This window comes from Alligator sinensis, unplaced genomic scaffold (assembly GCF_000455745.1).
Source record: "Alligator sinensis unplaced genomic scaffold, ASM45574v1 scaffold116_1, whole genome shotgun sequence".
Classification (NCBI taxonomy): Eukaryota; Metazoa; Chordata; order Crocodylia; family Alligatoridae; genus Alligator; species Alligator sinensis.
In genome coordinates this window covers 3,319,822-3,332,393 of record NW_005841908.1, presented here as the reverse complement: position 1 = coordinate 3,332,393, position 12,572 = coordinate 3,319,822, and the positions used below count along the sequence as shown (strand labels likewise).

Genomic DNA, 12,572 nt, shown 5'->3' with positions numbered 1-12,572 from the left:
TGCAATGACGTTGGCCAGTGCCTTCAGTACCCTCGGATGGAGCTCATCCAGGCCTGCCGACTTAAACGCATCCAGTTCCTCCAAGTGACTCTGCACCATCTCAGGGTCTACGCTTGGTAGTCTGGCGCCTTGCTGCTGCCCCTCTACAATCCCAGTGAGAGCCTTGTCTTGCCCCTCGCTTAGGAACACTGAGGCAAAGAGCTCATTGAGGAGTTCAGTCTTGTCCCCCCTGTCCGTCACCAGTTGCTTCTGCCCATTTAGTAGGGGTCCTATTCCACCCTGGGCCTTCCTTTTACTCCCTATATGTCTAAAAAAACAATTTTTTGTTATCCTTAACTTGGGATGCCATCCTCAGCTCCATGGTAGCTTTGGCAATCTGTCAGATTCAACACATAACTCAGAAAAGTGTTTAATTAAAAGGGGTTGTACACAACGTAATGAAGGATAACATTTCAGTAAATTTATCAAATTTTTCCAAGCTTGTCAGGCTACAAAAATTGTAGGGTCTGGATTAGCGAGTTAGAAAGATGGTGATATGTAAAGTTCACAATGGTAGATAATGGAAGGGGAAACAAGTGCCTGCTCAATTTCCATCCATACAGGAGAGTAGTTATATCAGTCATCCAATACATAGCTTGACTTACTAAGAAGGCATTCTGACACAGTCTAAGTTTTGGAAAATGAAAACCACCTGTTTCAATTGGTAATTGCATCTTTTTTGCTGAAGGTCGAGCCCCCTTCATTTACTCCCCACAGAAACCTGTTGAACATCTGGTTTATTTTAACAAAATAGGATTCAGGGTTTATAATTGGTAAAGGCAAAACAGGATATTCATTTTTTAAATATTAACATGCCCCCACAAGGACACTGATAAACTGTTCTGCTTATTCAGATCCTGTGGTATAACACTAAGAAAGTTTTGGTAGAGAATGACATTAATATTCCTGGATGTTTTAATACCTAAATAAGTTATGTGTTCTGATTGCCATTGAAAGTGTCATTTGTGAAACATACCCTTTGTGGTGTATATACTTAGTTCAAGTAACTTGAATTTTGTCCAATTAATTTTAGAACTAGATTGCTAAAATTGTTGATTAATAATGAGAGCAGGAGTTGATCTGTTACACTGTGACAGAAGTCTTACTGCATCATCTACATGCAACAGAACCTTTTGTTCACTGGGCACATCTACATGTTCATTAATGCACTGTAATTACAGGTACTACCTTAATGCGCCATAATTGATGCTACTGCGCATTAGTCACAGCGAATGCTTTTTTGGTGATGCTAATGCACAGTAAACTAATTCTGCTGCACATTAGTGGATTAGCACAGGTTTTTCCTGCCGTGCTTATGTGCAGTAGAATTAGTCTACGTACTGTGCTTGAAATGTGTTGTGTAGACACACCCGCTATCTCCTACTTTTAATGCTTTTTGTATTATCCTTATTCCTTTTTGTTGTAGCCAATGATTCCAGCGCTAGATCAAATAGAAGGGGGTGTAGCAGGCAACCTTGCTGAGTCCCCGTTTGCAAGGAAAAATTATTAGTCACAGGTCTTGAAGTGAGATTTGTGTATAACAGCTGTATTCACCTTACAAATTCTTTACCAAAATCCATCTTTTATAATGCACAGAAAGGTACCTCCGAGAAACATAATCAAAGGCCTGTTTTGCATCAAGTGCTGAAAAAGCCATAGGGACTTTGAATGTGTATTGCTGCTACTGTATCAATAGCCTGACCTACATTATATCAAAAAAGGCATAGTTCATAATTTTTTTTCATGTCCTTTAAGGTCAAAGTTATTTCATCTAATATGTGATCCTCTAAAATTTCCTCCTTCATCTCTCAGGGGTGTTGTTTTAGCCTTGTTGGTTTGAGGACATAGGCAGACAAGGTTATTTGGGTAAGTGTCCTATCTTTTATAAGACCAGCTGAATAGTTAGGAAAATTGTCCTTTGCAGGCTTTTGGACACAGGCGCCCTACCTCAGGCATAGGAGACTATCTCCTTATGCCTGAAGAAGAGCACCTGTGTCCAAAAGCCTGCAAAAACAAAATTTCCAACTATTCACTTGATCTAATAAAAGATATCACATTTACCCAAATAATCTTCCCCATCTCTGGAATTTATTGTATGAGTCAAGTTGTATTTTTGCTTTTCATCTCTGCCAATTTGTCCAGTGTGGCAAAAAGCTGCCACTCAAAGAGTAAGTCTGCCACCTCAAAGCAATTCTGCTTAAATTAAAGAAAGTTGATGAGTTAAAGAAAGTTAAAAACATCCTGATGAGAACAGACAGTTCTGAACCATACCTTGAAAACCCTGTTGAATAGTTGGTAAATGAAGATTTATACCTTCCAAGTAAAATAGGCTGAAATTGATGGTTAAAGGCTGCTTCTTTCCATAATTTGAATATGCTGCTGCTGCTGATTATTTTCATGTCTTTGTATTACTGTTGTGCCTTGGAGATCTAGTGAGAGGTGAGGGCCTCAGTGTACTAGGAACAGAAAAAAAGAGTCTCTGCCCCAAAGACTTCTTTCTGGTGAAAGCAGACTCTGTGGAATACAGGAGGCAGAGGCTGGACTGGAATGGGTCTAGGACAGGTGTGTTCAACCTCCAGCCTGCGAGCCAGATGCAGCCTGCAGAGCTACAGGTATCTGACCTGCAGGACTCCCCACGGATTGGGAAATTTGGTAGTGGGAGGATCAGTGGCTGTAAATATGGCCACCCTCCCCCGCTACCAAGTTCCCAAACCTGAGCCCCACACAGCAGGTTGGGGCCAGGTCATGCCCTGTTCTCACCCCTGTGATTGGATGAGGTCAGGCCATGCCCCTCTCTTTGAGCTGGATGGGGCAGGGCCACGCTCCCTTTCCCCGCCGTGAGGCTGGGTTGGGGCCAGCTCATGATTGGACTCTAACTTTCCTCTAGGTTTTTCATGGATGTTCAGATGTATGTATTGAGTAAAGATATATTTCTAAGTTAGGCAAGATTTAAGCCAGTTCAAATGTGGATATTGTAACTGCAGTTAAAATTCTGCATATTCCAATACTGGGTTTCAGTCAAGTATGCTTTATATTAAAAGTTAACGATCTAGTCATTTCTTTCTCAGTAAGAAACTAGGAGACAGTGGTGTTATGCCTACCTCTATGCGACACTGGTCAGGCCGCAGCTGGAGTACTGCGTCCAGTTCTGGGCACCGCACTTCAGGAGGGATGTGGTCAATATGGAGAGGGTTCAAAGGAGGGCCACCTGCATGATCAGGGGTCAGCAGGGCAGGCCCTATGAGGAGAGGCTGAGGGACCTGAGCCTATTCAGCCTCCAAAAGAGAAGGCTGAGAGGGGATCTGGTGGCAGTCTACAAACTAGTCAAGGGGGACCAGCAGGCATTGGGAGAGTCCCTGTTCCCCCGAGCAATCCCGGGAGTTGCAAGAAACAACGGACACAAGCTAGCAGAGGGTAGTTTCAGGCTAGACATTAGGAAGCACTATTTCACTATCAGGGCGGCTAGGACCTGGAACCAACTTCCAAAAGAAGTGGTGCTGGCTTCTACCCTGGGGGGCTTTAAAAGGAGGCTGGACGAACATCTGGCCGGGGTCGTTTGACCCCAGTACCCTTTCCTGCCATGGCAGGGGGTCAGACTAGATGATTTCCTCAGGTCCCTTCCAACCCTACCAGCTATGAAACTATGGAAATGTATGCATTAACAAAAGAGATAAAGTAGGTTTAGTGGAATTAGAGAGTACATCTGAATGAATTTTCTGGTATTGCATTTACACAAAAGAAACATGAATATCTGCCTTATGAATGTATTATTATTAAGCATTCTTTAAATTTGACAAAAGCATGTACTCAGCGGACTGTGCTGGTGCGTGGAGTGTTAAGTGCTAAGATCGTGTGTGCTTTATGACCGCAGTTCTGTTTGAAGCAAGTAATAACATTTAACAGGACTTGAAAGTGTAGCCAGCTACTTCTATTCAGAGATCAGCATGGAAGATAGTGATAGCGCCAGCATTGTCAGTGGAGATGCCTAGCTTTATAACCCAGCCTTTACATACTCTCTGTCTCTTGGGAAGTGGGGGGTGCACTTGGCTTGTGAACCATAGTGGTGTCTTTGGTCTGTACTTTGAGGCAGAATTTCAGCAAAACAACAAGTAAACCAAGGTCAAGCTCTGTGGTTACAATGACAGATGTCCATTCTGAATAATGCAGGGCATGACCCTCCTGAGTCTCCAGGCAGACAGCTCCAGTGACTTGCTGCTTACAGCTTTTCAAACATGATCAGAAAGAAATAAGATTCTGTGTTAGCTACTAGCTAGAAGCTGTTTAAATTCCCAGTCCCCTTCTTAGCTGCTGGAAAGCAGGAGGTGGTTTCTGTCCGGTCACTCACTCTCTTCCCTTCTGGTCTTCTGGCTACTAGCAAGGCAATCTCTCCCAGTCTCTTCTCTCCAGCTCTCTTCTCCACCTCCTCCTGCCCCCATGCACACACACTCGGGAGGATTGTACCCTAAGGAAATACAGGCTAGACAAAAGTACAGTACTGTAAGGTGGATACATAACTGGTTGGATCATTATACTCCATATGTAGCCCTGGGGTCTGTCCTGGGTCCAGTATTGTTCAACATCTTCATTAATGATTTGGAGGATGAGATCAAGTGCACATTAAATTGTGGATAAATACATGTCTTCCCCCACAACACCTTCCTTCACATCATTGATAATCATGACAGAGTGGCATTCTACAAAAAAGAGTGCTTTTCCCATGACAGTGTTTTCACTTGACTGATTTATTACAGATAGATTCTGATCCAGTGTAATCATCTCTCTTTCTCTTCCCCCACCCCCCACCTGCCTAGTTTTTTCCCTATATCTTGCTGCTAGTTGCCATTCTGTTGTATCTACCATGCCTGTTCTGGCGCTTCACCGCAGCACCCCACCTTTCTTCAGACCTGAAATTTATTATGGAAGAGCTTGACAAGGCCTACAACAGAGCAATCAAAGCAGCCAACAGTTTTCATAGCACAGACACCAGAGACCCTGCTTGCTCCGTTCCTACTGTTAATGAAAATCTAACACAGAGGTAACGTGCTGTACTTTTGTATTTGTGCTTTGTCTGTCTTAGCTTTTTATAAGTAAAATAAGTTTGGGACACTTGTAAATCCCAGACATGTGCCAAACATACATAGCAAATGCTTCTTTTTTCTGAATTGCAATTAAACATTGAGAACCCTAATCTATAACTCTGTGCGTGCACGTGTGTGTTTAGATCTTACTAATAGCTATGTGCTTTCAAACAAACCATTTGAAAATATGGTCTAAACTATATAAGGCCATCTGTTTCTTGGTCTGAGTACCATTACTCCTGGTAGTACTGTTACTCCTGATACCATTACTCCTGAGATTAGAACACAGATCTTTTGAGGTTATGGGTATATCTCCCTCCTGTTGCGCTGTACAAGAGAGCACTGTGTTGAAAGCATGTCCTGCCCATTCACTCCTGTTTTAATAAATATGCCTGAACTTATGATACACATTGGATGTGCCAAAAAGCATCTAAATTAAAGTGCTCTTGGCACATGTGGAGCATGTTTATGCAGCAGTGCTCCTCTGATGTGGTATAGACATGTCCACTGGGTCTTTCTTAGAGCATTCAGCTTATTTGGTGCTTGGGCAAAATGAATCCTGCACTGACTGGTTTATGTGTTGTTTTCTTTTTTCAGTTTGTGGGAGATATCTGAATGCCACTTCAAATACCCCATTGTAGAACAATACCTGAAGACAAAGAAAACCTCCAAACACTTAATAATCAAATACATTATTTGCCGTTTACTTACACTAGCAATTATCCTACTTGCATGCTTCTACCTAGGCTATTATATCAGCCTCTCTTCTGTGACTGATGAGTTTCTCTGCACTATCAAAACAGGACTCTTAAAGAATGACTCAGTCGTTCCAGAGATGGTTCAATGTAAGCTTATTGCTGTTGGTGTCTTCCAGCTGCTCAGTTACATTAACTTAATTGTGTATCTTTTGGTGATGCCCCTTGTAACGTATGCAATGCTTGTTCCATTCAGACAGAGCTCAGATGTTCTTAAAGTGTATGAAATTCTGCCAACATTTGATGTTCTGAAGCTCAAGTCAAATCATTATGATGACTTGAGCCTTTATCTCCTCTTCCTTGAGGAAAACATAAGTGAACTTAAATCATACAAGTGCCTCAAAGTGCTTGCAAACATTACAGGTACTGAGAAATTCGACATCATGCACCTTTTGACAAATCTGGGTACGATTAAAACAGATACAGTAGATGGAAAGCCAGGAGCTGTACAAGAAAAGCCTGAAGAGGAAATTACAGCAGATCCAGAAAACAATGCAACTGAGTTAGAAGGTAAATGTGATCAGTTCCTTGTTTTTTAAATGGTGCAGCCATTCAAATAGGCCTGTATAAGGAAAAGAAAGTATTACATAATTTTGTATCTAGGCAGGAAGCCAATTTAGAAATATCCTGGCCTTGTGTACAGATTTAAATATGCTGTATAAGAAAATTAATCATCTAAAGCCTAGTCATGCTGTCTGTTCCTATCATTCCTATTTAGTAAGTCTCTCCTAAGACAGTTATGTTGTTCAGGAGGACTGTGTAATGTTTTTAATTGCTTGATTGGGGCTGTTGGGCAGGAAGTCTTTTTTTTTTTTGGTTTGGTTTTGTTTTGCATAGTTTGTGGGTATGTGTCTAGCTCTAGCCAGTGGTGAAGAACTAGCAGAGTAGCCTTTAGGTCTGCAAGAAAGAGCCCTTCCTGACATGTCTCATCAACTGTAACCCATGTGAAAATGGCAGTAGCTGTCAGTGGCTTAAGTTGTTAGTTCTTCAGATCAGGGCTGTCCAACTGGTAGCCCATGAGCTGCATATTGTCTCTGAAGGAAGGGTTAGCCTGTGCCCCATAGGCTCACCTCAGCCACTGTTTCTCCCTCTTCATTTGCTCATGCTGCAACAGCTGGGAAGGGGCTGGCACACCTGGCAAAGAAGGGAGCCTGCTTGCACTGCAGGTGGGTGGTGCATGAGGCTGGAGCGTCATATATGCATGGCAAGGGAGAGAGCTGAGCTGTCTGTGCTGGGGGCAGGGCAGAGGGCAGCCTGCAGAGTTTGTGCAGTGTGGGAGACAACCCGGCTGCCCCCATGCACATGCAGTGCAGGGGCACACGGGGCTTCCTGTGCTACAGAGCTGCCTGAGCAGCACATACAGCTGGTAGATGGGGGAGCTGGGCTGCCCAGCACCACCTCCCTTCTTCCCCGCCCCCATGCACACAGCATTGGGCAGCCACCCACCATGTGCACAGCAATACTCCACCTTCCGGGCAAGTGGCTGTGTTATGGAGCTGCCTGTGCAGCGCATGGCTGAGGGAGTCCAGGATGGTCTTACCTTGAGCAGGGGGCTGGGCTAGATGACCTCAAGGTTTCTTCCAGCCCTGCTTTCCTATGATTTTTGTGAATCTGTTTGTGTCCTTTGACTCACCCCAAGAGAAGTGAGATGTTGATTTAACTGCTCATCCCTTCTGATATTAGTGTGTTTTAATGAGTGATTCTTACAAACAAGATGGAGCTTCTTTCTGTTTTCCTTGCCCAAAGCCAAGGCGTTTTATTTGCAGGCACAGTTTACCTACACAAGAGAAGACAGAATCCCGGCTAAATTCATGGGATGTGATCACTAGGACAGTGATAGCACCACCACCACCCACCAGTGCTACACATGAATGGGCAGAGGCCCATTATGCCATGGCTGATGGTTCTAGCACAGCACCCAGTGGTAGCAAAATGAGTCTGCAAGCTTCTGCACAAGCTCAGAGCTATGTTATGATTTCCTTTGTGTACACACAGCCTACCAATATAGTTCTGGTGTAGGAAGCTGCAAAGTTGCCCCAGTTATTGACAAAGTAAAGCGTGCTGTCTTGTGGCTTTTTAATCACTTCTGAGGTTTTTTTGCTGTGGGTAAAGCATGAGCTTTTTTGCTTGTGATGAAACAGTTTGATGGAATTTCAATGTACCAAGAGTTTGCTTTTGTTTTAGTTTTGACAGAAGGGGTCTCCAGCGGCAATGGAAGAACAAGCAAAGATAAAAACATTCGCCAAAGACTCTAACTTCTTACTGATCACTCCATCACATTGCAGTGGTGCAGTACAAGAAGACTTATAAGCCATCTCAAACACAAGGTACTGCTCCTATGGTGAGCAGTTCATCCTGGTCTTCACTGGTAAAGCTAAGCCACTCTGCAGACTATGTACATACAGCACAGTTAACTCCATGCTGCAAAAAGCATGTTCCAGAATTTAAATATTTATAAAACACTTCACTTTTCAATTATTCATATTTAAGTCCAGCGGGCATTCATGCAGAATGGATTACCAAAAGCAGCAACTGAAGCTAGAGCCATGAACAAGCTAGAAATGTTCTTATGGGGATGAAGAATTTAGCTATGTAGAGTATAGATACTAGAAAATGGGATGGGCAGATTCCCTTCGGAAGCATCTTAACCATAATAGATGTAAATGAATGCTGGAAGTGCTGAGCACTGAGGCTTACTGTTTGGATTCCAGTTATGCCCTTCCTAATAATTTATCTAAAGCTGAAACATCCCATTCATGTTGATGGTACTAAAGGCGATTGCCATGACAGAGCTGTATTTCTATTAAATGTGGTCTTGGTTCCTTTTTCTCGTAAAGTGAATGGGTGTTTTGTATAAGGGCTGCAGAAATTTGATCTATAATCTTCTCATTTCTCAACTGGTTTGGTTTTAGTTCCTTTCCTAGTCCCCTCTGGAAAACTAAATTGCTGAACAAAAGTTAATTCTTTTACAGAATTTCTGTAATTATCCTGTCTCTAAGGAAGCTGCATTTTAAATAGGCTGTTTTATTTGGTATCAAACACAGTATAAATTGCATATATTCCAAAACATGCCTTGCAAAAAATGGAAGCGTGATGTTATATAGAAGCATGAGCTACATATGTTAACGTAGCTCAACCATATTGGGAACTAAGTATGGATGGCAGGCTAAAAATACTCAGCAAGGCAATACCCTACACCCCACTTTGCAATTCTAATTAAAGTTAAGATGTAACGACTAGCTGAGACAATAATATGAAGACACTTTTGCTGCAAATGCATTGTTCTACTGGTGTTTATGTTATGTCACAAAGAGATTGCCGTAACTTGTTCCTGTAACGTTTTGAGGAGGGCTGCATTCAGTTTAGTAATAAACTTGCTGAAGGGATATCCTGTCAGAATCTCAGCATTTCTTACAAATGTCATATTGAGATTAAGTGAAACTCTTCAGCTGTAGAGGTCCATGCATATTTTAATCACCAAAATGGCAATGCATGTCTCTTTCAGAAAGTTTATACACATGCTGACTTCAACTTTCTATCTGGCCTGAGTTATCTTTTAGCCACTTTTGCTAAAATACACTTAAAACATTTTAAATAATGGAAAGCAATGCTTCATAGTAGCTCAATAAGCATTTGTTTGCCTGTTTAGATTGCTTACTAGGGCTTTTCGTGTTTACAGTATTATTACAAAATGGACTGTCAGGAATGGGAAAGCAAATGAAGAATCAGTGTTGAAGCTTTCTCTCAAAATTATTATTCCTTGACTGTAAGGTAGCAGTGTATTGAATCACATTTTATGGTGATACTACAAATCAGAGCGTCCAATTTGACTCCTACAGCTGTTCTTAAATAATTTCAGACTGTTGTGGCTTAGGGAGCAACTTTTATTCTCTGGTTTAAAACAACTTGAAGCTGCCCGCTTTTAACCCATTCTTAGGAACTGATCTAGATGATTAGAGAAAAGCAACCTTATCCTCATTAGACCTTTTTTCTTATGAGCTTGTACAACAGGGCTGTGGTCTACAAGTGGAGTCCCTCTGCACTATCATAAAACAGATAATTAATACAATAAGGTCTGCTTAGACCCAACTTACAGCAAGGCAAGCCTTAACGTAGTAAATAAATACCTAAAACCATAATACTATATGCTGCCTGTGAGGACACCAAGTGGCCTCAGTTCAAATGCCATGTTCTTCCACAAGTGAAGTGTAACACTGGGGTGTGACTGCAGTCATTACATTTCACAATAGCTAGTAAGCAAAGCTGCAAGGACTGTCACAGAAGAAATCTTTCATTTTAATGAAGGCTATTTCCAGAATATTTGTATCAAGAAATATTCCTGTATGATTTTGAAATGGGTATTTCTCACTGCTGTTGCCTATGTTGGAGTGACCTGCTCTCCTGTCTTAGATTTTTTCTAAATGAAAGCCTATCTAGCAAGCAGGTTGTTAACTCTGACTGCACAGAACCCTCCTTTGTAAAACCAGCTGCGCTCACCCATCTGTCCGTTTCTTTATAACAAAGCCCCGTGGCGTGATCATACTCAATAATAATCAACCTCTCTGTTGCTAAGATAAGTATGCAGATGCTCTGTCAAAAAAGCCTTCTTTAATAAGACTGAGTAAAGTCTAAAGCCCCTCACTTTAGACTATTCTGACTTCTTTTTAAAACCATTTTTTGGCGATTTTTATACAAAAACAACCATTTTGATACTGTGTGTTTAAGTGAAACTTGTTGGGTGCCCTTATATTAAGTGTGTTGTAGCCTGTTTACTTCAGAAGTGGTGAAATGTAAAGAACCTGTAACATATTTGAATTGGATGGAACAGTTAGGGTAATTTATTCCTTAAAACTTGAAACTCATAAAAGGTGTGCATGTGTGTGGGGGGTTGTAATTATTTTTGTGTTCATTGAGAACTTTTAACCATGTAAATGTTAGTGAAGTGCAATAGTATAGATTTTATACATGGAAAACACATCTGCAATAATCCTTGCAGGTGTCTTTTTTTTACGTGAATAGTGCAATGCAAAATGCATTAGTAATTTAAAGGGATATTGGATTTCATCAAAGTTTTGCACAGACGGGTATCTTTTCGTGAGGTCTTGGTGACAGTTCAGGAAGACCATTGGCATGCAGTCTAATACTAGTAAGCTGGTTTGCACTGCCAGTTTATGTTCAAAATTTGACTTAACCTTTAAAGCTTTTATAAATTATGGAAAATGTCACTGAATGACAAATAGCAGTAGGAAAACATCCAGCACTCTGCATGTTTAATACCAAAACTGGCAACTTTTAATTGTACAGTGCCTCTCTCCGATTTTAAAGTTTGTTATGCTACCTTTCCAACCAAAGAAGTAAAGTTGGGCAGTACAAGAAATGAATGAACTTTGCCCTTTAGAAATCTAGTAAAAATTCTAACAAACAGCATATATGAAGATAAGTTTGATAGTTTAATCCTGTTCCTCATTAAAACTGCCACAGAATGCAGCAGTTGTCAGCTTGGACCAGAAATAGAGTGGCAGCTCTTGGTCAGGGTTGATGAACAGTGGCAGAATCAAGCAGAAGTGTGGAAAGTCTCTGGGCCCAGTTCTTCACTCATTTCCACCAGAGTTACCTCAGCACACCTCTATCAAGTGTGAGAATGGTTTGCCTTTGGTTTACATTGGTGCAATAAAATGTCATTCCTCTGTGTACTCTGTGCCTTATTAAAGCTTCTGGTAGCTTTACAAATTTTAAAGCTGATAAAAACAAACTTGTAACGCACATGAGAAAGTGTGTGTGTGGGGGGGGGAAGTACTCACAAATACCCCAAACAATGTAAAAAGTACTTGACAATGTCCCTTTTAAAATAATAAATGCCCAAGTTTGCATTGATCTCTTGATGTAGAAATATATTTTCTTAGTTTGTTTCTAGATTAAGAGCCCAGACCTGAGGTCTTGTTCTTCCATTTAATTACCCAGCATTTAAATGTGGACTTTAGGCAGAAGTTTGCCACACTGCCTTAAGGACTGGTTCCTAAGCCAGTTGTCTCGTCTTTGTATTATGACCACGTGGTTTTCATCATGAGAAACTGGAAACTTAACAGTTAATGTATAGTTTGCTCTCTGTAGAAATGGTAAGATAAAATGTAGCAGTATATTTGGCACACTGTCAATGTCAGTCCAAATAAAAATGTACCGTCTGAGAAGAGAAAATTGCTTGGTCTTTTTATCATTTTAATTACTTAATGTCAAAATGATGAGACTCATTGGTTTCATAGTGGTATAAGCATAGTTTATATATATTCTAATGTCATGGAGGGATTAACAGAAGCAGCATCGTACACAGTACAACAGAACTTACTTTGCTCCAGCCTTGAAAACTTATCCATGATACATGGCAGAAACAGGAAGATGAATGCCTTCATGAACTGGGCTGTCCTTGAATAACCTGACTAGTTACAAATCTGGGATACTAGAACCTGCTTTCCAGTTTTACTTATTTTTTTTATTTTAGATGGTGTGAAAAACTCATCAGGAAGATCAACATGGCAATTACAGTAACAATGTATAACCAGTAGGGCTGTGCGAAGCTTCAGATGCTGATTTGATTTTGAGGAGATTCGGCCCAATTTGATGGTCAAATCTCCGAATCCAAATCAAATTGGGAGACGAATAAAAAGGTCCGAAGCGATTTGAAGCCTCCAAATTGATTTGGAAA

General features: G+C 41.2%; 1 protein-coding gene across 1 annotated transcript in view; it reads left to right on the top strand.

Annotated features, from left to right (window-relative positions):
- Positions 1–12,057, top strand: part of PANX1 (pannexin 1) — a 53,392-nt gene extending 41,335 nt beyond the window's left edge. Inside the window, exons 4-6 of the mRNA XM_014517409.2 lie at positions 4,851–5,074; positions 5,715–6,382; positions 8,057–12,057. Coding sequence (XP_014372895.1) covers positions 4,851–5,074; positions 5,715–6,382; positions 8,057–8,127 — 963 coding nt within the window. The 3' untranslated portion in view covers positions 8,128–12,057. The remainder of the gene's footprint in view (positions 1–4,850; positions 5,075–5,714; positions 6,383–8,056) is intronic.
- Positions 12,058–12,572: the final 515 nt, after the last annotated feature.